The sequence below is a fragment of the Ambystoma mexicanum genome, chromosome 7p, assembly GCF_040938575.1.
Source record: "Ambystoma mexicanum isolate Mex_15411 chromosome 7p, UKY_AmexF1_1, whole genome shotgun sequence".
Classification (NCBI taxonomy): domain Eukaryota; kingdom Metazoa; phylum Chordata; class Amphibia; order Caudata; family Ambystomatidae; genus Ambystoma; species Ambystoma mexicanum.
In genome coordinates this window covers 271450543-271478180 of record NC_090939.1, presented here as the reverse complement: position 1 = coordinate 271478180, position 27638 = coordinate 271450543, and the positions used below count along the sequence as shown (strand labels likewise).

The window sequence follows — 27638 nt, the reverse complement described above, 5'->3', positions numbered from 1 at the left end:
GTGGTGGCCACAATGGCACAGAGCAGCAAGCCCCAATGTGGCACAGTCATGCTAGAAAACGCGTGGGCCCTGGCACTTATTTGTTTGCAAATTAAGCACTGAGAAAGAGTGAACAAAGGTCGGATTTGACAGCTATTATAGACTTGATACGAGCAATCAAACAAAGATTTCTAAACAATTGTTTGGAAAAATAGCATTTTTAATGGATGAAGAAAAGAAGCCTGAAGCTTAAAAAAGCTGAGAGGGTGCAAGGAGGAGGGGAAGACAGAGATGGAGAGAGAAACAAGAATGATAAGCAAAGATTGTCAATGTTAAAGGTAAAGTAAGAAGCAAAGTCAGAAGCAGAAAGAAGAATTCAAAGTCGGGTGGTGCTGAAGGGTAATTAGATGATGATGATGAGGAGGCGAAAGAGATGTAAAAAGAGCTTGATACTCGAACTACTTAAACCAAAATTCAGTTTTTAATATATTTTAAATGTGTTTACACTGATTGGACGCAATGTTTATTGTTTCAAATTTAACATGCTATCACTTTAATTTGCACATTTGCTATTTTGCAGAAACGGATTCGAGAAACAAAACTGTGATTTATTTGTGTGTTTTTAGGGTTTTTAAGTGCTATAATCAGTTATACGAATACAATGCAATGAGGTATTGTTCTTATACAATGTTTGTAAAGGTTTGTGTATAAACCGTAAACAATAAAAAATAAATAAAAAAATAACCCAAAATAACGCACGGTCAAAGGAGCTGGGAAGAGAAGAAAGAGCAGCCTGATCAGAGGGAGAATTACATCTCTTCCAGCGCCTTTACGTGCAATTGTAAAATATACATGGGATGATGTGCCTAACACACAATGATGCATTTCACGTATGTGCCACGCCTGGGTGTACTATGGCTGTGCTTTGCACACAATGCTAGACGCAGGCATAGGCTGACTGCAGATGGGTGTATTTGGCACCAACACAAACTGGGCTGCACCCATCGGAAGATGTCAATAGCTCACCATACGAGGCAGTGCTTACTATATGATGGCAGCAGTTGCACATCTGGGGTTATCCTTTGTCTCACAACGGCTATAGTTGGGCTTATGAAACTGCGAGTGGCATTCAATGAAGCCAGAACTGCAGGCTTTAGCAATGCGTGCCTAAGCAATGCTTTGTAAAACCCCGTTTTATCCCAAATACCCTCCTCACCTGCAAATGGCTGATTCCATCAGCAGTGATGTAGCCAGGATTTCTCAGCAGAATGGACCTCCGCCACGAAGCCCTACGATTGATTATATGCCAATCTATGGCCTGCCACAATGGAGGATTGCGTCCTGTCAAAAAGAGGGCGGCCTTGCACAGCCTGCCGCACCCATGCCACTCTATATTGTGCATGAAGTAGCAGAATGAGAAGTAAAAGATAGGCAAAATCGCCTTTCCTCTCCATGTTTCCACCACCTTAGTGGAAAAGTCTAAGTGCTCTTTGCTGGCGGCATTTACAATAGATTCCAATGGAATCTACCTGCTTTTACCAGGTAGTAATTTGAAGCAGATACCGTAGGGACCCATTGCATTTACACCCGCATCACTCATATATAAATATACCAATATGACAAATTGCCAACAATTATAAAATACTTTTCATAAAACTGAACTAAACTGTACTAAAATCAAATCATTAAGGTATACTGTAACTCTCATCAACATGTATTTCAACCAATTTGTAGCATGCAGTGCTCCTGCATTCTGTGGGTCTATTTTACAATCCCCATCGATAGGATTTCTTATCCAGTTATGTCCCTCCTACCCCAACCAGTTCACGCATAAAATCTTTACAAGAAGGGGCACTATCTAGGAAACGATTTTTTGCCACATCCTAAACAAGGCCATGTGTAAATGAGAATTATTTGCCATTGAACATACTCAAATTAACAAGCTGGGTCATGGGAGTCCCTCTGCCAGACATTTGTCCTGGTTATGAGAGACTTAACCAGAGCCTTTAGCTCACTATCTTTCACAGAGAAGAAATATCCCAAACATATCAGTCTTTGGCCTGCCCTGGGGCAGTCCAGCACCGAAATGCTACGCAATTCTCCTCTAGGGGAATCCAGACGTGGACCCCTTGCTCACTATTCTTAGAGAGGCACAGATCCACCCTACTGATGAGGTCCAACCAGACCGAAACACGTGTCTGGGGTTTCTGTTGGTACTCTTGTTCAGAGGAGAATTGCCTAGCATTTCGGTGCTGGACTGCCCCACGGCAGGACAAAGACTGATATTTTTGGGATATTTCTTCTCTGTGAAAGATAGTGAGCTACAGACTCTGGGTAAGTCTCTCGTAACCTGGACTAATGTCTGGCAGAGGGACTCCCAGGACTCCCTCCCCTTGTTAATTTGCATATTTAAGTAACTTTGGGTCTCACCCTAAGTTACTAGGGGAATCCAGACGTGGACCCCTTGCTCACTATTCTCAGAGAGGCACAGATCCACCCTACTGATGAGGTCCAACCAGACCGAATCACCGTGTCTGGGGTTTCTGTTGGTACTCTTGTTCAGAGGAGAATTGCCTAGCATTTCAGTGCTGGACTGCCCATGGACAGGACAAAGACTGATATGTTTGGGCTATTTCTTCTCTGTGAAAGATAGTGAGCTACAGACTCTGGGTAAGTATCTCGTAACCTGGACTAATCTCTGGCAGAGACACTCCCAGGACCCCCTCCCCTTGTTAATTTGCATATTTAAGTAACTTTGGGTCTCACCCTAAGTTACTAGGGGAATCCAGACGTGGACCCCTTGCTCACTATTCTCAGAGAGGCACAGATCCACCCTACTGATGAGGTCCAACCAGACCGAATCACTGTGTCTGGGGTTTCTGTTGGTACTCTTGTTCAGAGGAGAATTGCCTAGCATTTCGGTGCTGGACTGCCCCAGGGCAGGACAAAGACTGATATTTATGGGATATTTCTTCTCTGTGAAAGATAGTGAGCTACAGACTCTGGGTAAGTCTCTCGTAACCTGGACTAATGTCTGGCAGAGGGACTCCCAGGACCCCCCCTTGTTAATTTGCATTGAACATACTCTCCATAAGGACTAGGTTTTGATATAACCCAGATCATGGACGAATTCCCCATGGGCGTCATTCTAGGGGACCTGGAGGAACAAGGGTATCTTCCCCCCAACCTTCATGGCACACCATTTTCTCCCCCTCATTTGGCAGTGGTCCCTTTCCTTTAGATGTGGATTTCCCCCAAGAATGCCGTCCAAACAGAACCAATCGAGCTGCACCTCTCCAGGGCAAGTCTGTCTGATTCTATTCCATATCTACATTTGCATAACCTACTCCATCTCGCCTCACTGGGAATCCCCATTCTGGGACCTCTTACCCCAAGCGTAGGTCATTGATTACGGCACATCAATAAAACAAATCTTCTCAACATAGGCGAAGAACGAAGCACCACTTTTTTTGTGGGTGCAAATATGTGTTTTGTTACCCTACATAGACTTTGTATGTTATTAATTTAAATAAATGGTCATGGTTACACCTTCAATCCCAATCTATTAACATTTTACTAAATTATTTTATTAGCTCATGGAGGCCCACGTGCCAATTCGCCTTTCCAAACCTCTTAAGCACTTCTTTGTTTAGCTTTTCAAACTCGTTTAGGCACATCCATTCGGGTCCAAATTATGTCCGCCCCCAGACCCAAACTCAGCCATACAAATGCACTAAAATGGGGCCGATCAGAAAAAATGGTGGTAATGCCATTTACTGACTTTTTTCCCGATCAGATTTACCAAAGAGACATCATGGCAAAAACAAGGCTCACAGTCCTTACCTGCCCATTTATTTGGGGGGTGTTTCAGTTGTCAGTCAATGTAAGCCTGACAACTTTTGGGCTCTTATTTCATCTGCTGTTTCGGAATAGAAGTCGCAAGTATTGCACTGCATGCAAAGCAGGTTATTGATGAAGCTCATTAAATAGAATGGCGGGGGCGTGGCCTGGAGCTCATGGCGAGTGGTAGCTGAGTCGCCGTGCTCCGGCCTAGATGCCGTATCTCAATCCTTTTGCCTGCCTGAAATTGCACCTGAGACGGAAAGAACCGGTTCCGAGGGAATGGGGACTGACCCCAAACACGATACTGTGGTCTTCTCCTGGATTCGGACCTCCAAACCCACGGATTCTTCCCGATAAAAGTCCCCTCTGTTGGCGGGACACAAGATGGCGGCCATCTTTTGAAGCCGATCCCGGAGGAAAACGCTAGCCGCCTTCGCAGCGAAGCCGATCCATAAGCTGCTGCCACGACTGAAACAAGGAAGAGGAGCCTCCCCCTCCACCCGGGTCCGAACCTCTGCTGCGACAGCTACCGACCGGGGAGCCAACCGGGAGCTCCCGCCCGGGGAGACTGGGCCCGGGCCCTGGACTACGGCACCGTGAGTGGCTACACCGACCCCCCGGTGCGGGGAGCCCCGCCATCGACAGCAGAAGAAGGTAGAGGTGAGGAGAGCACTGGGTGAGGGCATAAACCAATCGAACATGTGCTGTTGTATATCCCTCCGAGAACTTGAACACTGACCCCACGTAAAACGGACCACCCCACCTCCGGAACCATAAGCCCCCCAGCCCACACACCAAAATCACTGGGCTGGTGGGGGCATTGCTGAGGAAACGACGCCCACCACCATCTACCCCCACACAACCGAGTGGCGTCTCCGAACGTCCCTCACCATGGTGGCCAGGAACAAGACAAAGACAAGCACCATGGACACGTATGTGTCTGCTAAAGCGAAAACTCCTCCGCAGCCATGCACTTCCACTCCCGAACCTCCCCGAGCAAAACCGACGGAGTCTCCCGAAAATCAAGCTCAGGTACTGGAGGCAATTGCATCACTGCGCACATTTATAGATTCCAGAACTGGGGAGTTCAAATCCGAGCTACAACTCATGCGCCAGGATGCCCGCAATCTAACAGAAAGAGTAACCACCGCCGAAGCAACCATAAAAGAGACGTCGGACGATACAGCAGAGCTGAAAGCTAAGGTACTGGACCTGGAACGGAAGGTGTTCACACTCGAAGCCAGGGCTGAGGAGGCCGAGGGCCGGGCCAGATGCGCCAACATCAGAATACTGGGGGTACCGGAGGGAAGTGAGGGCCTGAATCTGACGGCCTATATAGAATCCCTGATACAACAGGAGGTGGGCGCTGGAAGGCTAACGCAAGGATTCTCGATCGAAAGGGCGCACAGATCACTTCAGAAGAGACCCCCGCCGGGCTCACACCCTCGCCCTATAATCGCTAAAGTACTCAACTTCCAGGATAGAGAGACCATCCTCCGGCACTCCATAGAGGAGGGCCCCATTGAACGCGGGAGTTCGAAGATCACGATCTACCCCGATTACACCCCGAAAGTCCAACGGGAGAGGAACTCATTTGTGCCGATTAAAGCCCGACTCAGGCAACTGAACCTGAAGTACATGCTGTTATACCCCTCCAGACTGAAAGTGATTTACAAGGGGAGGGCGATCTTCTTGGAATCCCCGGTTGCTGCAAACATGTGGCTGGAAGACACAATAAAGCCGCAGACAAGGACCCTCAACCCACAGAAAACTGAAGAATCCCCTGCGCCTGAGGCATGGACGAAGCCATGACTCATAAAGCCAACTCGGACGCAAGGCAAATGACCTAAGAGAAAGTAAAATCACCCAACAGTTAGCAACGAAGATGCGGCCCTCGCTCGGCCCACGCCAAGCACAGAGCCCTACCCCCACGAACAGTACAGGACAGGCCAGTTGCCTGACCGACCTCCCTCGTGCCCGACACCCGGATGGGTCCTGACGGTACGAGAGCGCCTGAGCACCAGCAGGAACTTATCGTTGCTGGGCGCACCAGTTCTAGTTGTGTTAATTGTTTTGTTCACACCACAGTCCTCGAAATATTAGCGGAGCGGAAACATGGGACCGGAGGCCCTTGGGGGCCGAGGAAGAGAAAACACCAGAACCCAGAGGGAGAGCCTCACCACCTGGAGAAGGACCGCCCCGTGAAAACGGGGGAGACCGGAAAGATGAAACCAAGACACAAACCCAATGGCACTCCAACTTAAGGTGATGACGTGGAATGTGAGGGGCATGGGCATGTACTTGAGAAGGAATCGGATCCACTCTTACCTGCGCAGGAAAAAGGTGTCGGTAGCGATGCTTCAAGAAACTCACCTCACGGAAGAAACCACGGCCAAATTATCCAAAAGATGGGGAGGGATCGGGAAAGGGGCGCCATACTCCAAATTCGCCAGAGGAGTGTTTACGTGGGTGAGCCCGACTGTGCCCTTCCAGCTACTGGGCTATGAAGCCGACAAAGAGGGCAGATACCTAATAATATGGGGTACCATTGAATCCACGCCAGTCTGCCTGGTGAACTCATACTTTCCGCAACACGGAATACCTTCACACCTCGAAATGCTCAGTGCTAAAATGATTCTTCGCAGAGAGAGTGCCTTCATATGGGGTGGCGACTTCAACTGCATCAGGAACGGAGCTGTGGACAGATCAGACCCCCCCGTCATTCAAATAACCCTGCATCTAACGCACTAAACACCGCAATAGAACAGCTCGACCTAGTAGACATCTGGAGGGAACAACATCGCACCGAGAGGTGCTATTCTTGTTACTCGGCCCCGCACAAGGTCCACACGAGAATAGACTATCTGTTCATAGATCGTGAGCTGGCTCAACAAGTGGACGGCACATTGTATCTAGGCAGAACCATATCCGATCACTCACCGCTGACCATGCAATGGGCTCCTAGAGGACCCAGACCCCCAATCCCGCTATGGAGAATGCCACCTGCAGCACTCACAGACCACACATTTAAGGAGGAACTTGGTACCAAACTTGAGGAATACCTAGAATTTAACACAGGCTCAGTGTCCAGCTGGAGCACACTATGGGAGGCCATGAAGGTTGTAACACGGGGAGAAGTTATATCAGGTGCAGGTGGCATCCGTAAGCACCTGAAGCTGGAACTGGAGGAACTGGAGAACAAGATCACGCACCTGGAATCCGAAATCGACATCATGCCGGACGCTGAAACAGAACTGAAGGGCACCCGGGAGGAGTGCCTTTTGGCCTGGAATAGACTGTCTAAATTCGACTACACGACCTACATAGCCAGGGCACACAAATAAGCAGATAAACCTGGTAGAATGTTGGCCTGGCTATGCAAACGCGAGTTACCAAGACACCTCCGAACTGAAATAACTGATGAAAGGGGGATAACCCACAGGACGCAACAAGACATTAACTCAGCATTTGCGGCCTTCTACTCCAGATTGTACGGCCACGACACCAAAATACCAGTTCTAGGACATAAGGGCCACACTGGCTGAGATTGAGCTCCCAAGACTGACGGAGGCCCAAAGAGAGCTACTGGACGCGGAAATCACTCCAGGGGACGTGACGGAGGCGATTAAATCGCTAACCACCTGCAAGACCCCCAGGAGTGACGGGTTTCCACCAGAATTCTACAAAGCGTATGAAGCGACCCTTGCCCCAACACTCCACAAGGTGTATATGGAGGCATACGAAAACGGAAACCTACCAAACTCCATGAAAGAAACAATTATCATCCCTATACTTAAACCCAACAAACCTGTCCACAACTGTGAATCATACCGCCCAATCGCCATGCTAAACTATGACTGCAAGATCCTGATCACAATCCTGGCTAAGAGGCTGGCGAGGGTGATAGGAACCCTGATTCACGAGGACCAGAATGGTTTTGTACCAGGACGCAACACCACCGTGAACCTGAGGAGGCTCCAACACATCATGGCAGAGACCTATGATCGAGACGAGGACCTAGCAGTGCTATCCCTGGACGCTATAAAAGCCTTCGATTCCATCTACTGGGAGTGGCTGATCGAAGTGCTAAGGGAATTCGGCTTTGGTGAGAGCTTTGTAAAGTGGGTCGAGGTATTGTATAATACACCGACAGCGAGAGTGAAGACTGGAGGGACGGTGTCCGAAGCCTGGCCGATACAGCGGGGCACGTGGCAAGGATGCCCGTTGTCCCCGATGCTATACATACTGGGCCTGGAGCCAGTGGCTGCCTACTTCAGGAAACAACACTTTGACGCGGGCATTGGGCTGGGCAGTGATCACGCCATAATATCCATGAATGCAGATGACGTCCTCCTGTATTTGAATAACCCTCAGCTCAATGCACAAGTCGCGTTGGACATCCTCGACAACTATGCCCGATACTCTGGGATAAAATTTAGCAAACTAAAGTCGTGTGTGTTCCCACTGGCCAGACTCAGGGGTCTGGATACGTCCGACCTTCCAGACGTCGGGATACAATGGCAACCAGAGCAGTTTAAGTACTTGGGAATCGAAGTGTGTCATACCCCTGCGCTCACGCATGAACACAACACAGAAAAAGCAGTAAGAGCCCTCCGCAAATCTATGAACTTTTGGTCGAAGCTACCACTGGCAGTAATGGGCAGAGCGGCAATAGTCAAGATGATAGTTCTCCCCCGTTTCTTATATCACTTCACGAACGTATGCTTCTACATCAGACCTCCCTTCTTCAAAAAACTAGACTCTCTAATCAAGGACTTCATATGGGGGTCGTCCAGACACAAGCTCTCTTTGCCTACACTCACGCTCCCGTACAAAGAAGGAGGGATACAACTACCCGATCTGCAAAGGTACTACCTAGCTGCGCAGCTCAGCCACGCGACGAAATGGCTCTCTGATGATCTGTCAGCTGAAGTGGGGCTCCTGCGACATCCGACCTCCAAGCTATTCCCTAAAGAAATGCTTTGGAACCCGACGAAACAAACTTCTGAAGTTCCCATGATTGTTACCCTGGGCAGGCAGATATGGGCCAGAATTGGCTTCCTTCGACAACTGAAACATCCCTACAATCCCAATACCCCCATCCTGGCGGATGTATGCAAAACTCAGGCAGACTTAGCGACAACCAGGAAATGGGAGAGAGCCGGAATCTACACATGGGGAGACCTGTTTGAAGACGGCATGTTCAGAGAACTTGAATCGCTACAAGCTAATGAAGGCATCTCGAACACCCAATTCCTGTGGTACCACCGCCTCAAGCGGACAGCCAGGGCACAGTGGCCTGTCTGGCCAGAGGAACCCCCACCGGACCCCCTCCTTCAGGAGATGTACAATTTAGCAGACGGTTGGAAGCCGGTCTCCCGCTTATACACAAAACTAAATGATAGACCCAATCCAAAAAGCGCATCCCTGAGACAAAAATGGGAAACCGAATTAGGGACCACACTAGCTGACAGTGAATGGGAACAAATACTACTATACCCCAAAGAGGTGTCGAGGAACATTAGATTCAAACAAGTTCAATTGAATGTGCTATACAGAACTTACATGACCCCATTAAGAGTTGCTACCTTTAACAAACAAGCACCACCGAACTGCCCATGGTGAGGAAATGATAAAGCGGACATGATCCACATGTTCTGGACCTTCACCAAAACGGCGAAATTCTGGTCCATGGTGGAAAGCACCTGCACCAAAGCGGGACTCACGAGATATGAGTGGAACCCAAAGGAATGCTTACTGGGAGCCCATCCCAGACTCAGCAAATACAAACACCTGGTCAAACTAATGGACCTAGCCTGCATCCTCGCAAAAAGGTCCATAGCTATGGCATGGAAATCACCCGGGGGCCCGAGGCACGGACGTTGGCTTAAGGACCTGGAAAAGTGGACGGAGGCAGAGACCAGAGCCTGGCAGGATGGAATCCACTCAAACGATGAAGACTCCAATGACACCCTAGAATCATGGAAGGCCCTGGTGCGCGACATCCAATATGCCTCGGACCACAAACCCCCCTGAGCTCTCACCCTAGAGACTTGCCTGAGGCTTACCCCGAAGAATGGACAACCCGAAAACCCATCCCCCGTGACCTTGGGTACGCCGACTATCGACCCCTCTCCCCCCCGCTACAATTATGAACAACATATTGAGCTACGAAGACTGTGGTAGTTAATTAGTTGTAGTTTGTTTGTTATGTTACCGTTTGATGGTTGTTATGTACTTATATAAATGACAATAAAATACTTTTAAAAAAAAATTTAATAGAATGGCAAACAGCTTCAGTCAGCGCACAGCACTGACGTGTGGATAAGGTGTCTGGAATCCCAGCGGTTTGTATCATTCTTACCTCGGGGGCCTTCATCCTTAATTGCAGCCATAATGCCAATCGCTTGTCGACACTCAAAGTCTTGAAAGCAGAATTTCTTTTTCGATTTGTTCTACTGTTAAAATGTTCTTAATCCATATCAAGTTAAACAAAGTTAGCCGGAGCCCGGGGACAATTCCAGGTGTTTTAATCAATCCCACTTTGCATGATGGCACTTGTAATCTCATACTTATGATGGAAAACTCTTAACTACAAGTTGCGGTATGTAAAAAGCTCCTGGCTACAGAACTCGCAGTGAATAACATGATCCTTATGAAATATATAAACACTGGAATGCCTTACCACCTTCCCTCAGGGCCGCGGCATCATTCTGAACTTTCTGCAAACGCCTGAAAACTCGACTTTTCACACCAGAGTAACATACTCAGCCCTACTAAACTCTCTGACAGCCTACACATCCTTCCTGTGACCTCATACGCTGACACATGTAATGTCCTTCTTGAATGTATGAGTTTTCTACTGCTCCCTATAACATGTCATGTGTGTGTAACAAGTAACCTGTAACATGCAACCGTCTAAGATTATCAGCGCCCAGATGCCCCAGGGTAAGGTGCACTTTACAAATGCCAAAATAAATAGAAATTTGTGCCAAATCCAATTTAGGAAATGCATGAAATAACACCGAGGAATTCTCATATGTGCTCCAACAGGATCGGGATTCCAGAGGGCTGTTTGGAGGGTTTGCATACTATAAAATATGTAACCCAATTGAATTGGGTGAACGGACAGATTAGGTGGGAGTACAGGTTACCTGCTTTCCAAACCCATGCTATGACTTCTTATTGGCTTCACTGTCTCAGATGTTATTACACAATTGAATTGGGTGAAAAGGCAGATTAGGTGGGAGTACAGGTGACCTGCCTTCAAAACCCATGCTATGATTTCCCCTTGGGCTCACTGTCTCGGATGTGGAGCGAGCGGGCACCAGAGTATGTGGACAGCTAGAACACAGCTCCCAAGTTGTCTCGTAGCATTTATTAGTTGACCATCCACTTCTGGATTTCTTTGCCTACTGCTTCTTGCATTTTACTAGCTGGCATAAGACCACTGATGTGCATTATGAAACTTGGGTAATTATATCGCATGACAAAATATCTGTATCTCGTGTAGTTTTCCCTGTGCAGGAGCGGCATAAAGTACCAGGCACTGTTTCAGTGATGTAGCACACAATGTATATGTCTATTGTGTGCACGCAGTGCTTCTATTGTCCCACAATGTTCCTAGTGTGCACACATTTGCTGTGTAATGATATTCATATGTATTATGGCAGACCTGCCATCTCAAGTTTTACAATATCTCATGTTCTCCTTCAGAACCGACTGTAAAGCCAACAGACTATCAGATTTCTTTAGAAAATTGTATTATGACGAAAGAAAAATATGAATGTATTACTTTAATAATTTGAGTTAAGCTGCCCTCTCCCCCTCAAAACCTACTGCATTTGGTGGGCTCCATCTCCCAGAGATAGTGCAAGGGTTCTTATGGAATAACAACTAGGGTGCTAGGGCTGCCTCTCCCTTTCCTGTCTAGAAGTAGTTCTACACCCTAACCCCGGTGTCCCTGTGTTAGCATATGTAGACTACTTATCCTTACTGTCTATTCTCTAGGCTAGTTGGTTGGAATAATCTAAAGGCAATGATATTCTCTAGTGCCTTTCAGACACTCTGCCCCACTCAGTCTTCTTCCACTCACTTCCTGATGTTCTTCTCCCTGAATCAATATACTAGTCTCTACTCTCCAACTCCACCCACCTTCACTTTCTACAACCTGCATCTTCCTCCTATGTCCCACTGATGTCTCACTGCTTTCCTCCAACCATCAATGTTACTACTCTCTCCTTCGCACTACTACTCTGTACTCTACATTACTAACACTGCACCCCATCTTTTACCCGGTCACACACTGTTCACTCTCCCTCCCAATCACTTCCCACTTTCTCTACATTCCCAATCTCACTTACTATTACTTGCTGTTACCAACCAATATGTCACCTCCGCCACAAATCGCATACACACTCCAATCCACCGTTCTTCCTCCATCTGGTCTTGTGGTCGGCTACCTCTTCCTCCTCTAACAACATCCGAACATCCCACAACTTCCTGTTACCTCGCGTATCCTCCACATTCCCGGATGGGTTTTCTGACCCTGGCCAATATGGCCTTGTCTCCCCGCATGGCAGGGATCATAATCAGGCTAAATTACAAAGAGTGGGTTAAGCCTCTCCCCTTTTCTCCACTAGCAGAAAGCCGTGCTGCTGCAAAAATGGCAGCCCATGCTGCAAAGTGTCCGAGTTCATGATAGGGGGCCCTGGCGCAGTTCCCCTCAAGGCAAGTGTAATTCTGTTGGGGGGTCCGATCTACTTAAAAGTCTGTCCCTGGTGGTCATGGGTGGCCACAGCTGGTTTGCTTCCATGCGTGGTCCAGCCTGGGAGCAGTGCTTGGCATCTGGAAAAGCTGCATAGGAGCTCTTGCGCCTTTTTCAATTGTTCTCTCTACCCAGGTTGCTTCTAAAAGTGATCACATAGGGCCTGAAAAGCCATGTAAGAGCTCCAGCTCCCCTTTCATTTATTCTCTCTATCCAGGTTGCATCTGCAAGTGATCACATGGGGCCTGGAAAGCTGTGTAGGAGCTCCGGCTACCTTTTCGTTGGTTCTCTCTCTTTGGCTTGGATCTGTAAATGGATTGCGTGGGGCACTTTCCTGTGGTTAGTCTTCTCGACCAAGTTATTGCCTGTCTGGCAGTTCTAGACAATAAAGTGAGAGCTTGGGCAGCATTGTTGTACAGAGGTGCACAGAGGTGTGGGGCATTGCAAGTTGGTACTGCAGATGTTAAGACTGGCACTTGGGGAGGGGACAGGAAATGGGGACTTCTCGGCTGCCACTGTCCCCCTCTGGGGTAGGACCAGCCCATTGCTTCCACATTGGTAGGTCTCCCACCCCAGACTGAGAGGGGTTCCTATCCTAGTCACACTGGTATGCACACCACAATGATTTGAAGGTTAACTAGCCAAGACTAACTATAGGCACATAAAAGTCTTCACCCTGAAGAGAGTGGAGTGGAAATAAGGCGAGGCATCAGTAGAAAGAGAAGAAATGTGGGGTTGTGGAGATCATGCTAAAGCAAGGTGAAGGATGAATCCGAAGAGACTGGACATTAGCTTGTGTTAAGGAGATTTATCATTGTCATGCTTCATGCCCTCTCCTAGTGAGACACCCAGCACTTTTTGCTGGACTTCTGGACCTTTTTCTTTCAATCCTGAATGAGTGGAGCATTTTTCCACTCATTCATTCTTGTGGGCCCTGTCTTTTGGAACTCTATTCTTCATATTCTACCTGTACTATGGAGTTTGCCTGCTCCATGGCTCTTAACGGCATTTGTGTTTTACTACTGCAGCACACTGCTCCTTATGGGCAGTGTTGCTGGGGACCCTTACGGTCTTCCTTTAAGATTATTTTTTTATACCCTCAAGTAACTACAGTTCTTGAAGATAGAGAGATAACTCTACAGTTTGAGAGATTGGCACACGCCACCTTCAGTGGAGTGCCAAAGGGATACTTAGTACTTCTCGGCTCCTGTGACTTTTTAGTCACATAGACAATCACCTAGTTATTGCTGGTGGCAGTGGACGTGTTCTACCAACTATTGTGTATTTATTAAACCGCAGGCTATGCCAATAGCTTCACTAGTGCACAATAGGTGCATCCGAGTACCAACTAGGGGCCTCCCTTCTTTTTTCGCCATTACTAGTGTGTTTGTTCTTTGTTAGACCTTCTTCTAACATTCTGGGAAGGGGAGTTGCATGTGTGGATTTTACCTTTGGCGGGAACCAGTAGGTATCCCTGCCTGGACTCCAGAGTGTCTGGGCAGGAAGTGGGGGAGGGGTCTTCCAACGCTACTGTCCTTTGTCTGCCTGAGTGCCTGAATAGGTCCAGCTCCCACAGGGGGTCTGGCTGTCCTGACTGGACAGCCAAACTCCCCTTTCTGTAAAATGCTGTGAGAGATTGCAGAGAAGTGTGTGCAGGAGCTGTATAAAAGGTGAGGCTTCTGGAGTGTAAAGCAAGTTGACAACAGAAAACAGAATTAACCGAAGAAGACGACCAGAGACGCCTGCAGACCCTTTGCAAGACTGTGAAGCGACCACTGCTGTCCTGACCCCGTTTTCTATGCGACAGGGGAGCTCCGAAGAGGACGACTCCTTCCCTCAGGCTGGTGGGAACAACCAGTCCCAAGACAAACTTTGAAACAAGCCATCTCCCGAGGTCCTAGGAGATTCCAGAGCTGCTGAACCCCAATACCAGGAGAACTACTACCCATTTTGAGAGCATCGTTGTGGAAAGGCTGAATATGTCCACATTTATGCTGAGCATGTAAGGACACTCCAGAGATCTGATCTAACTCGCCCAGAACCCCTCACCAGAATGTGGAGCTGCAGGAAGCTAAGAAGATTGACTGGGCGATCCGTGTCCTTTGCTGGTGCTGCTGAAAAGGCGCCAAACCACAGAGTGAACCAAGAAGCTGCTGAAAGTCGTGCTACGGGTCCTCCCTCGAGACTGCTGCTGAGCGACTCTGTCCATTGTCCTGCCTTTCGTCATCAGACCAAGGAATCTGGAGGTCGGGTCCAGAGCTGCCACATTGCAGAGAGGCCAACACAAACACTTTCTTCAAACCAAAGGTACTGTGGGGAAAAGGGCATTGCTTACCTGATCCCAAGAAGTCTCTCCAGGGTGTTGGAGTGCATGTAGAGGTGTCCAGGGCAACCCCCTCTTACCTGACCCAAGCTGCTGCTTGTGTCCCCTTCCCAAGTCCGTTTTAGGTCTCCTTTGTTAGTTGCTAACTTCCTGCTTCAATAACTTTAGACAGTAGAAGAAATATGCAGGAACTCTTCACAATTTCACACTGTTTGTCAAGACTTCAAGCTCTCTTCAAACTGCCTTTAGCTAGGATTGTGTTTCAGACTCAAAAGACTTGCCTGGCAAAGAAACCGTCTCTAGAACCCTGAACTAAGCTCATGTTGCACTACCACTTATTTTTCTCCATTTAAGTAACTTTTCTATATGTGTTTGCAGAGTAAATGCATTACTGTATAACCTGTTGAAAACCGCAGGAGTGTGTAAAACCGATAATACGATAACATTGTCTTTTCCTTTCTAACGTTGCTACAAATGTAACCGTGAACAAACACAAAAGTGAAAGTGCCCTTTGAAGTGTATTATCTAGTATTCCGAAGTGTTGCATCGTAAACATCTGAAGTATTTAAAGTGATTCTGGTGTAAATATAATAAATATATATCTTTAATATAAATATATGTGTAATTGCGTCTTTGTTGTGTCTGTCTAGCTAAAATTCAGCGTACTAACCTACAACTCACATTTTCCTCTTAAGATAAGCTTGACTGCTCTTCCACACTACCAAGGTACTGAGCTAGTACAGACTGATACTAAGAGTTGGGGATCTACAAACCACTGGGATAGCTTACTAAAGTCTTACTGCCAATAGGACTTTAGGAAAACTCCCCTTACAGCTTGGGATCAAAGATTATTTTGAAACTCACAAAGCAGCTAAATATCAATCATAGGGTTGCTTACTTGTTTTGTTTACCATGGTAAAACCAGCGATTGCTGGCCCTTGGGTAATATGGCTGGGAATGTGAAAAGAAACTGCGCTGATCCTTTTAAGAGGTGAACGCATCAGTGTCCAGTCAAAAAGTCGAATGAAATAAGTTGACTTGCAAAAACATCGAGAAAAAAAAATGTCGAAAAAAAAAAACAAATGGGGTTTTTTTTCATGTGTTTTTTGGATTTAGCTGGTAAAAATAAACAGGGGGTTGGGGTGGAACCCCCCATTAAAAAAAATACATTTTTGTAATTCGATGTTTTTCATTCTACTTTTTGACTATAAACGAACGCATCATATAACAATTATGTTTTAGCGATTAGCTAGGGATCATTTTCATTGATCAGAAGAAGCTCTTGTTACAGAAAAGGTTGGAGACTCCTGCTTTAGACCCACTTGCTTTAACACCAGCATGCTGTATTGTCTGCACGTTTGCAATTGTTCTTAGTTTCAAACTCCAATGTAGCATCACCCAAGCATGGCTCAGACTTATGCTATAGGAATATGCAGTGGAAAAATACATCCCGTTTTGTTTTTAGTGTCGATCTGGCGCAAACCAGATTCTGCAGACAGGGGAGCCAAATATTGGTGGAACCCAAATGAACAGTTCTGAAAGTGAACATAAAATGAAGGACTGAACCTGGAGGGGCGGGACAAACATTGACATGCAATTCTAATATATTTTGGACAATTCATAGTAGTTTGAATTATTACTAAATTTGAACCATACATTTGTAATGCATTCATAAACAATCTCGATATATTTAAGGTATGATTCACAAATAAATCAGGCAACTCAAAAAACGTGCATATGATGCATCTTATTGAGTTGCCCGCATCTTGAAAATGCACACAAACACATTCACAAAGGTGACCTGCCGTTTCTGGGAGCTTTTCTCAGAGTGGCATGGCATCATTCAAATCTAAAATCTGCCACCAGGTAGGAGTGGAAGAAGATTGTCACAGTCCTGCTCTCCCTCTGTCCTGCATAGCTCCCCCTCCACACACATGGACATCAGCATGCAATGAATTTGTTGCATAGAATGTGCACCTGCCCATTAGAAGACAATTCCTGACAAATTATGTGAATATCTAGGCATTTGCTGGCAGTGTGGCAAATGGGGCCAATACCTGGACCACATATGTGTTTACTTGGCCTAATGATGGCAATGCGTGGCAACTATTCATGAAAAGTGTGGCAATACCTGGAAAATTATGGGAAAAGCTTGCATATTGGATCGGCAGCTGGGCAAATTATGGCAAAACCTGGCATGTAGGAATGTACGTGCAAAGCTTGGCAAATGGTACTCGACGCATGATATATTATTACATGTGAAATGACTGGAACAGCTGGGAGTATGTTTGCACAACATGGCATATGATCGGAGAAGCACCTAGGCATAGGACAGTAAAAAACTAGCAAACAATGGGAATACCTTTGTAATAACACCAATAATTCAGAAAATGGTGGAAGCATTTACCAAACTGATGGTGCACTTGGGTATATGCCAATACCCGGCAAGTTGTGAGCATACCTGAGCACCCATTTGGACCCAAGAGCTGCATTCTGCCCTCTATTTATGGGACACAGTAACTGCAGTCGAGGTCAGACAAGGCTGAATTTTGCAGATTATCTCCCTAAAGAGCCCAGCTGCAGCCCAAGAGGTGTCCTTTCTTCACAAACCTCTATAACTATCCCCAATATGTTCCCATGAGGCCTTGTCCACAACTTTGCTGCCAGGGTTCAAATCTCACCCTCAAAGTGCCCATAATTCCTGCCAGCTTTCCTTTCTTTAGAACCTAGCCTTTCATGGTCACGTGGGGCCCGAGAGAGTGAGTAAAAAAGGTAAGTAGAAGTGCCTAACTTTCCTGTTTTTTGTGCATGGTTTCAGCACCTCCCGGCTCACAATGACAACCTGGCCCTGTGGACCAAGACGGCTGCTGAGCCAAAGACGTACCCATGTCCTATATCATTTTGCACCTAAGGATAAACATAGGCACTCGAGAGATTATGATGGAGGCGAATGAGTAGTATAAAAATTTTTTAACAAACACAAAAACTATTCTCCCAAAATTCAAATGTTGCTCATTCAGGAAGTCGCGAAAATGGCAAATTCACATGTGTGACACAAAGCTACTCCAGACGGTTACTAAAAGTGTTTCTAGGTGCAGAAGCTGCCCATATCACCATTTTTTTCCTGCGAGTCCGTTTTGAAGCCCAATCACTACTCCTTCACGTCCATTCACTCTACTTTGGCTCCCTCGCAGAGGGGCCCTTCGGTGCTGAATTTTGGGTGTACTGATGTTCACGTTATTGGCTCTCAGCCTGAAAAATTCCCCCTCGGTCCCATCATGTGGCCTTACTGTGGCATAAAGCGCTGTACAGGTGGCAAGCATTTTATTGCCCTATGATAACAATTCCAATCTTAAACCTAACATAAAATAACAGAAGGGTGCCAGATTGTCACTGCATACAGAAGGGTAGCTAGAAAGCAGGCTTTCCTTTCCCTACCGCACTGCTAGTCACACAACCACCTCCACCTTTCACAATCTAACGTGCATGGCCTCCTTAGTATATCATCTCACTGTAGAAGCTACATATTACTGTACTTTGATAGCCTACTCCCAAGTAAGGAAGAGCCCTGCCTCATCATGAACTAAAATAAAGTCAAGCGTGACATGACACAAACTCTTAATAAGAATCTTTTCCACATGAAGGTGCCATACGTTTTCTATTTTACTGTACTAGCTGGGTCACTCAATTCCCTTTCTGCTACCGTCTTAAATGTGCCTCTCTTCACTCAGGCTTGGCAGTAAAAGCAGAAACATTTTGGAGTTTGTCCTGGGGTGAAACATATAGTGATACCCAAGGAAAATAAGCCTGCAAACTTCGAGGATTGCCACCCAGCCCCCCGCCCCCATGCATACATTACATTGTGTATTCAGTTGCAGTTCTCCAAAACTACTTTGGAGACAAAGCCCCATTTTCACAACACTTTAGTTTGACATATATGCGTCCTCCTTTTTGCAGAACTGTGGTTTTCCCAACAAGAATGGCAAGCACCTATGCCATCACAAAACACCGCCCCCCCCTCCCCAATGGCATCCCTCCCTTCTTGCGTTTTTAGAATCCATCTCTGGCTTTCCAATCCCCTTCACGTCTGGATATTCCTGCTGGGGTACAGTATGCGAAGTCTAGGTGCTCTTAAACTACATTGGCGACTTGGTGCAATATAGAAGCATACTAAAATAACATTTTATGGCAATGTGTGAAAAATGATATGAGAGTAATAATGACATCCCATTTTATATAGTGTTTCATTCTGGATGCCTTCCACTTCCAAGTGCTGTAAAAGGAGCTGCCATTATCACTCAATGTAATGGTACTCAGGGCACATGATGAGCACAGCTAGCAATCAGAGTACCGAGGAATATTATGCCAATATCTGGCAAACTGAGTACCATTGCCCTCAATAACGACTAGGCCGGGAGGATAGCTCAGGGGCAACGAGTTTGTCTTGGAAGCAAAACAATGCATACATTCGAATCCCGGCCTCGCGCTTAGAAACCGTCCCCGGTATTAAGCGTGTAATAAAAGAATAATTATAACTATAATATAACTGTTGGTAAACAATGTTAAGTACCTTACCAGCGAATGGCAAAAGCTAACAAATGGTGGAAGAACCTAGATATAGGATGGCAATATCAGAGGCATGGTGAACGCGAGTATGTTATCAGACAAAAGTGAAAATATAATACCAGTACTGGACGAATGATACAGTACTTATCATATTGTGTAGGGTTCCATGTCATTTTTCTGACAGTGATTACCCCTACCACAAGCCTCTCCACCGCTTTTAATCCGCTAACCCACAACCCCTATATAATGCAAAGTGTTGCTGAAGTAATTACTTCTAAGTAAATTCCTTTGAAGTAATTACTGTCGGAAGAACCACGGGATCCGAACTCCTATGCAGGGTGCTGTGCCCTGCCCACTTAAGAGTTCTGGATAGATCACTGATCTGCCCACAATTTGGAGTATCTAGGCAGGATTTGGGAATACTGCATGCCCAATTGTTAACATATAACAGGATCATGGAACACAGTTGGCAGTGCCTGAGCATATGATGACAATTCCTGGCAGATGGGGTGCCTGGCCATTGCATGGCAATACAGGCTGGTGGGGCGGACCCTGGCACGTGATAGCAAAACTGGTAATGGTGGCATTACCTTTCAAATGGTGCAAGTACCTATGCACTTGCTGGAAATGCTCTGAGAATCGAGGTGTACAACAGGGATTCGGATACCTTCCATGGGTTGCAAGCATCAGAACATAGCGTGGGAAACGATGATGATACCTAAGCAGCCGTTACCAGGAGCTGGCAAAAGATGCAAGTAACTGCAACGAATCTGCACAGTATCCAAATAGGTTAAGTGCCTACATATATAAAGGGAAATATCAAGTAATGGTGAAACCATTTTAACTATACAAAAGTCAAAACTGTCACCACTACTAGGGCTTGTTTTATTAGAAACTAAGGTTGTAGGCTTAAAGCTAATACTTGTACCATTGGTGATTTTAATTGTAGCTATTCGTAAAAAGCACGTATTATAACAAAATCGTGGCTTCCCTCACCTTCCTAGAACTGCAGTTCAAAAACATGGGCCCCCTATAGTAGTATAACTAGGAAAGAAGAGACTGAATAGAGCAGGGAAGGCGCTGATTAGACAGAAGGAATGGAAGAGAAATAGAGACAGAAGATGAGTGCAGTGGGAACAAAGATTCAAAAGTGGAGAGCGGGACATGGGGAGAATCAGGAGCTAAGAAGAGGCAAGGAACTGGAGAGTGACAGGTGGACTAGGGAAGGCAGGAGACTAAGAAATAAAGATGTGATGTTAAGGAGTAACCGTAGAGAGGGTACAGCTGAGGATGATAACAGTGGCTGAAAAGAGAGATTAAATAGTCGGCCGAGATGGGACCATGGAACTACATAAGGAGAGGGGGACTGATGAGAAACAGAAAGGTATTCCTGACGACACAGGGAAACAGGAGAAACCGAAAAGGAAAATATTAACGCCAGTTGAAATTGGAGCTGAAACGTTGGATGACAGGATTCAGTGAGGAAATGAGGTGAGAAAGTGGGGCCTGATGGTAATGTGTCGGATGTGTAGGAGACAGAGAGGGTGCGAGCCCAACGGGAAAAATAACAAGGCCATTTGAAAAGATAGAACTGAGAAAAATTAGAGGTGAAATGGGGAAATGTAGAGAGGCTGATGTGAGCACGGGCTAAACAGATGAAGAGACAAGACAGATAGGTTTCTGAAAAGACCCACGAGGACTAAGGAGTAGACAGGAAGCTAAGTAACAAAGAAGAAAATGAGCTGGAGCTGAAGCTAAAGAGCGACAGCAGAGGTCCGACGTGAGGGACTGAAGAGATTTTAGATGGCATAGGCTAGAGGGCAACAGCAGGAGCACAAAAGAGACAGGCATGGCAAGAAAGTGGAGGAAGCTCAGAAAAGGCAGATGGAACTAAGAACTAACAAGGCAGGCAAGGGACAAGCATACTGTTGAGAAAATAAAAGACCAAATAAAGGCATGGGAGGACAAAGAGATGAGGGGGTTGATTTATTTGGGATAAGAAAAGATGCAGAATTGAGCAAAGTTGGAGGAAAATTGTAAGGCAGGATGAATGTGGAATGGGCCTTAGCTAATACAGGAAGGCTAAAGAGAGACCGTGGAGTGGCAGAGGAGATTAGTGTCAGAGGCTAGAAAGAGGTCCTGGTAGAACAAGGGGTCTAAAAATAGAGAGGAGCAAAGAAGTGGGTGGGGTTTAAGAGACAAGAGGGCCAAATAAAACAGGAGGAAGGCCAAGAAACGAACAGATCCGAGGAGAGACTAAGATCTCTGAAGAAAGGCAGGGGAGCTGAAAAGAGAAAGAAGGGGCTGGAGAGATGCTGAAATGGGATGATATTAAATAGGTGGCAAGGTAGAGCAGAGTAAGGCAAGAAAAGTCAAAAAGGGACTAATGGTTCAGGGGTGATGAGGGACACAGACTGAAGGTAAGGAGAAAATTGAAACTGAGGGGCAAAATGGCCAACATGCTGGCAAGACAAAAATGAAGGATAAAGAGAAATATTAGAAGACGGGAGAAGGTGAGAGAGAGAAAAAGTTCAGAAGAAACAGAAAACAAAGGGAACGGAATAGTAGAGAACGGGTAAGATGGAGATGGACTGAATGGACTATGGAGTGGCTGGGGGACCCAGAATGGAGCTACGCCGAGATAGGGATCAAATTGGCTAAAGTGGCAGGAAGTGGCTGGGGACACAGACCGGAGCCAAGCTGACAAATGTCTGAGATGGGGCAGAAAATCGGAAGGCACATACTTGGAGTACACAGAAGTGGGCTAAAGATTGACAGAGGGGCTGAGGAGTTGCACATAGCAAAGCTAGAGGTGTATAGTAGGAGCTGAAAAGCTAGAGACAGGGAAGTGCTGCAAGAAAAAAAGGGGGGGCAATGTGAGACAGAGATTATTTAGCTATTAGTTGGTGGGGGGGTTAAAGACCATCATTTGGACTGAGGAGGGGGTTAGTCGAATAAAGATGGGGGCTGTGAAGAGACACAGGAGATGCAGGGTGGATTGAAGAGGGATGAGCAAACGCAGAAATTCTGAGGAAAGGCAAGAGACAGACTAGAGAAGATGACAGATGGAGAACGGAAGATTATAAATACATGAAAAACAAATCTATTCCATGTCTTTTCTATGCACCCCTCCTGCAGCTTTGAAGTAATTGATGGCACAGTAACAACCCCCATAGCTTTAAAGATGCAGCAGTTCTTTAAACCTATTACCGTTGCCGTTGGTTAAAAAATCCTAGTTATGTCAGTGATTGTAAAGTCCACTGCCACCCTCAAAAAAAATTCTGGGGAGATTAGTCCTTTGGCTTCCTAGAAACAATCTCCTCTTAGATAATACAGTCATTTATTTAACAGAGGCATTACACTGCTCATCCTTTCCATATCCTTCAGGGTATCCTGCCCAGAAACGTTTAACTGATGGGGTGTGATGGAAAAGCCCTGGCCAAGAAACAAGTGCAGAAACTAGTCTATCACAACAGTGCAAAGAGCCTGAGCGCACAATTGTCTCTTTGTTTAAGACAGCATTAACAGTGGTAATGCGTTTGTGTTTAATAGAGCATTAAATACTGGTACCCTCCCTGTACGTGTTACCACCTTTAGCAGATAAGGAATGCAAAGTTCAAGGAGGTAGATTGTTTTGCTAGAATCATACAATTTTGGTCAAGCACTCAAGCAAGGGGCAAAAGTCACTTCTGATCTCACAGGCGCCAATGTGCCAAAGAGACCACAGCTCTTCTGCCAATCCATTAAGAGGTTTACCTTCTCAATTGGCCAACTGCGCCACGTGTTGAGAAGGGTGGTCGGGATGTTGAACTGGTCGAGCCCTCCCGGTGAGACACCAGCCTTTTAGGTGGTGATTCGTGTTTAAACTTACTCGGCTCCCTTTCTCGAGGAGTCGTGTTGCTAAGCCTCTTTTGCGAGATGGCCTAGGGCAGCAACTTAAAGCCTCTCGTTTTGGCCACCCTTCTCTTTCTCTGCGCCAACGCCAGCATGAGCCTCGTGTATTCATAGCGCGAACAACTGTAACAGAATGGTATCAACTGAATGTAATCGGAGGCTCTCTGCCAGTATTGCGGTGCCAGGCTCCTTCAAATCCTTCAAATACAGATCCGGTGCACGACGTACAAGTGGCTGCTGCTTCCTCACAACCCACCAGCCCTCTTCCAAAATTCCTGTTTCCACAAAGGTAAAAGAGTAAAATATAAGTGGAAATGTTCCATCTCCAGGTAATTTTGATCAAAAGAAACCAAAGGAAAAATATCGAGTATAAAAAACATGTCCACCAGCAGGCACCATCCACAAATTACACGCATTTTAACAAAGGAATTACAATGGTTTTATTCCACGTACCGCGCAGGGTCACATCCCAGTGTAAACCCTTGCGTGCTTCCGTTTACATTGCCAGTTGAAGATGATAAAAGTTGTGAAATGAATGTAAATACAATTAAAATTACACGAACAATCTTTGGTATTGCTAAATGTTATGTATTATAAATTATGTACCAGGATATTTTTCGTTGATGACAATTCGGTATGTGTCGTGCACTGAAAAATACACATTTGGAACAAAATACACATTAGGTGGAAAGAGGCAACTATGATCGTTCCTTCGGTCTTAAACATTTCCTATATTGTTTTTTGAAAACACAACACTTTTTATGGCAGTACCAAACAAAATTGGTAATAGTTAAGTAAACAATTCGAGTCACTCAAAAATGAAATTATTTCCTAACCCACTATCAGTACAACTGTTCCGCTAAAGAAAAGCATACGACTAATTTCTGTACTGCGTCTAAGATTTACTGAAAATGGTCTGTCTGCATTTTGGTCTCAATAGTCTAATATGGAACATAAAGAAATTAAGCGAGCCTGTCGCGTTTGCACACACTTGTCTGAGGCAACAGAGACCGAAGACAACATTTTGATTTAAAAAATGTACATGTTTTGAGAACAGCGTAATACAAATAATTATCGCACATCAAATTGACAACAACTCCCAGAAGAAAGCCTTACAGTGTATAAAAATAGATACGTAAAAAAAAAAATGTACAAAGACAGCAAACCAATAGACATTTCAGTGCAGACGTTATCATAAAAATGTAACCACAACAGGGTAACCCGTAATTAAGTTCTGTGGGAATTTTAATTATGGCTGTCAGAATATGCTCGTTGATCTATTACCAAAGAGCTTGTGAGAATGATTGACTATCTTATTTCGAGGGTTCTGAAACTTGGGTCAGAGAGAAGTTAGGGCTACAGAAAGCTTCCAGTCACACAATGTATTCCGAAAACCCCAATTCAGCAAAATGCCACTTTTCGCGAACTTTCTACGTTTCTGCATATTTTTTTTTTTTTAAAGTGTCTTAGCTGTGTTATGGCCATTTTTGCAGTGGCGAATATGGCATTAGTCACAAAAACGTTTCAGCAACCCTGCTCAGTAAAATACTTAAAGCATGAGCAGTTCCTGGTTTCCTTGAAGATGCATTAAATACATTCGAGCGCGTGAAAGATCATGTATACAGCACACACTGTTGAACAAACCTTCTTGTTGCGCCGGTCAACTGCTGTTGGAGGGGTTTAGATATTAAAAATAAATGAGGGCAGATTTTTTTTTACTGAAGTTTTTGTTCTCTATGTGTATACTACGGGGAGTTGCCGGGCTCGAGGACCCAAACTCCACACAAACACTTCACGTTCCTGGTGCTCCTTGGGGGAACCCATGGACTTTTCCCCTCTTATGCTTCCGATTTGTGGTTGTTCTCTTCCAGTGTTTTCGTTTCCTCTACGGTGCCTAACTCTTTGTCATTGCGCTTGGCCCCGGTCTTGGCTTTCTTGGAGTAGAACCAGTAGGCCACACCGGCAACGAGAGCTGCCAGCAGCAGGCCAACCACAATGCCTACAATCAGCTTGGCATGGTCATTGACCCGCTCGTCACGTTCTTCGTTTTCATCTTCTGGATCTTCTGGTTCTGGGATGTTAATGGCAGACACATTCAGGCTCAAAGAGGTCCTCTCCACCTTGTTTTCAGCTATGCATGTCAAAGTTGAATTCTCTAAAGGCGTGATGGTGAGTTTGCTTGAAAACTTCCAGTTTGCGTAGTCAGTCTCCTGGGTTTGGTTAACAAGGATGCTGTCGTCTGAGCTGACCCAGTGCACTATTGGTTTGGGGAAACCTTCCACCTGACAGGTCACAGTCTTCGCCTTGCCATCTTTGGTGGCCAACTTGGTCAATTTTAGTCGTGGCTTGCCCTCCACATTGAGGGTTAGCGTTTGCCTCTTCATCACGCCTTTGGCTGCAAGGTTGCTCTCACAGGTGTACTTCCCAGCATCCTGATACTGTATACTTGTAAATGGTGGTGCAGAGGGCAATTTTACCCCGTCCTTCATCCACACCACAGGCACGTTTTCACTTGCGGTTGGGGTGCATGTGACCTGCAAGGCTTCACCCACCAGCTTGGTGACATCTCCAATGGGGACCATCAACAGGTCTAAATAGTGCACAACAATGGCGGTGGTAGGCGAAGTAGCAGTTCCATCAGACAGGCCACACTTATAGTCCCCTGATGCATTTCGTTTCACATCTGCCATTGTGAAAACATTTGAACTGAGAGTACCCTCGTCTTGTCCTGGATGGTAAAACAGAAACTTTTCAGGAGGTGGATTGCCATCAGCTGTACATCGCAGGGTGATGTTGTCCCCTTCTCTGAAGCTATGGGTCGGCGAAAGGATGTCTATGGTCAGCTGTTCAGTAGGGAAATGCACATCGAAGGATGCCGGCTCCGAGGAGATAGTCTCCACCTTGTCCAGAGCCTGGTAGGTGACAGAGCAGGTGAACTGGTCACCCACGGTCTCTCTCGAGGCCTGATAACTCAGAAGGGACCTCAAGGTGTACAGGCGGCTGGCCGGGTCCTGCTCGCTGCTAGACTCGACAAGCACAGCGCCCTCGGCGGGCTCCAGGGGCTGCCCGTTCTTGTACCACGTCAAGTTGCCCACCGGGTAGCTGTCCCGGGCCAAGCACTCCCCCAGCAGGGCCTGCTCCCCGGCTGGTAGGAAGGCCGCTCGGCTCTCGATCTCGGGCCTAGTGGGAGCTTTGAAGACCACCAGGCTCGTGGCCTCCTCGAAGACGTTCTCGTCGGTGACCATGACGCACACGAGGCGGCGCGCGTCCGTCACCCTGGCGGCGTCGACGTCGAGCGTGTAGTCCTCGCGGAGGCGCAGGCGGCCCGCGAACTCGGCCACGCTCTCGAACTTGACCGTCGCGTTCTTCCGGTAGGCCAGAAACACCGGCGAGCCGTCCGGCTTCTCGTACTTCCACTTGACGAAGAGCAGCCCCGGCGGCGGGGTGTCCCGGCCGCATGGGACGGCGATGGTCTCGTTGTACCAGCCCCGGACGGTGCGGGACGCCAGGCCCGGCCCCGCTGCCAGCAGCGCGCAGAGCCCGCACAGCACGGCCGCCACCAGTGACGACATGGCCCAAGAGCAGTGGTCGCTTCAATGCCGGACAACAGCCGCAGCCCTCCGCGCCGGCTCTCCTCGCCTCTTTCCGGCCCTCGCACACCTGAGTGGACCGGCCTGGGCCAGGAAACGGTCTCAGTCGCTGAACATATCTGTCCCGGGCGGCGGCCACGCACGCTCCCCTGACGAGACTTGTTCTGCTGCTTCTCCCCAACTTAGTCAGTGGACTGGCGTTTCCTCCACCTCGCCGCCAGAATGAAACAACAGAGATACAAAGATAAGAAGTTCCCGCTGCGGCTCAGGTGGGGGAGGAGGCAGCAGCACCCGCAGGCGGGGAAAGCACAATGGCCTGGCGGGCGCCCTGTGATGCTCTGCTGAACATTACACCGGCTCCTCCGCAGAGGTGTCTGCTTCCCCCGCCTCCTCCTGCCCTCCAGCGGTCTGTGCCAGTTGGGCAGAAAGTGGTTCCTCCGGTTTGTCAGACTTCAGGCGCTGCACGAGGGGGAGGTGAGGCTGGGAGGAATGCCATCGGAACCGTGGACGCTTTGGGAAAAGCAAATAGCCTTCGGCCCTTCAGGGTGTGCTCTACTTGCTGGCCTCACATACCCCCACTCTGCGCCTCATAACCACAACCCTTCCCTCGCATACTCGAGTCTCCCCTGATACCTGCCGTTCCCACATACCTACCCCTCCCGCCCCTGTATATCCA

At 46.9% G+C, this 27638-nt stretch overlaps 1 protein-coding gene across 1 annotated transcript; it reads right to left on the bottom strand.

Annotated features, from left to right (window-relative positions):
- Positions 1 to 23787: 23787 nt before the first annotated feature.
- On the bottom strand, positions 23788 to 27333 carry ALCAM (activated leukocyte cell adhesion molecule). The gene has a single exon (XM_069636342.1). The coding sequence runs from the start codon at positions 26942 to 26944 to the stop codon at positions 25211 to 25213; it is 1734 nt and encodes a 577-aa protein (XP_069492443.1). The 5' UTR covers positions 26945 to 27333; the 3' UTR covers positions 23788 to 25210.
- Between the last annotated feature and the right edge of the window lie 305 nt (positions 27334 to 27638).

Coding starts and splice junctions, on each gene's coding strand:
- ALCAM (XM_069636342.1), bottom strand. CDS start 26,944: ATGTCGTCACTGGTGGCGGCCGTGCTGTGCGGGCTCTGCGCGCTGCTG.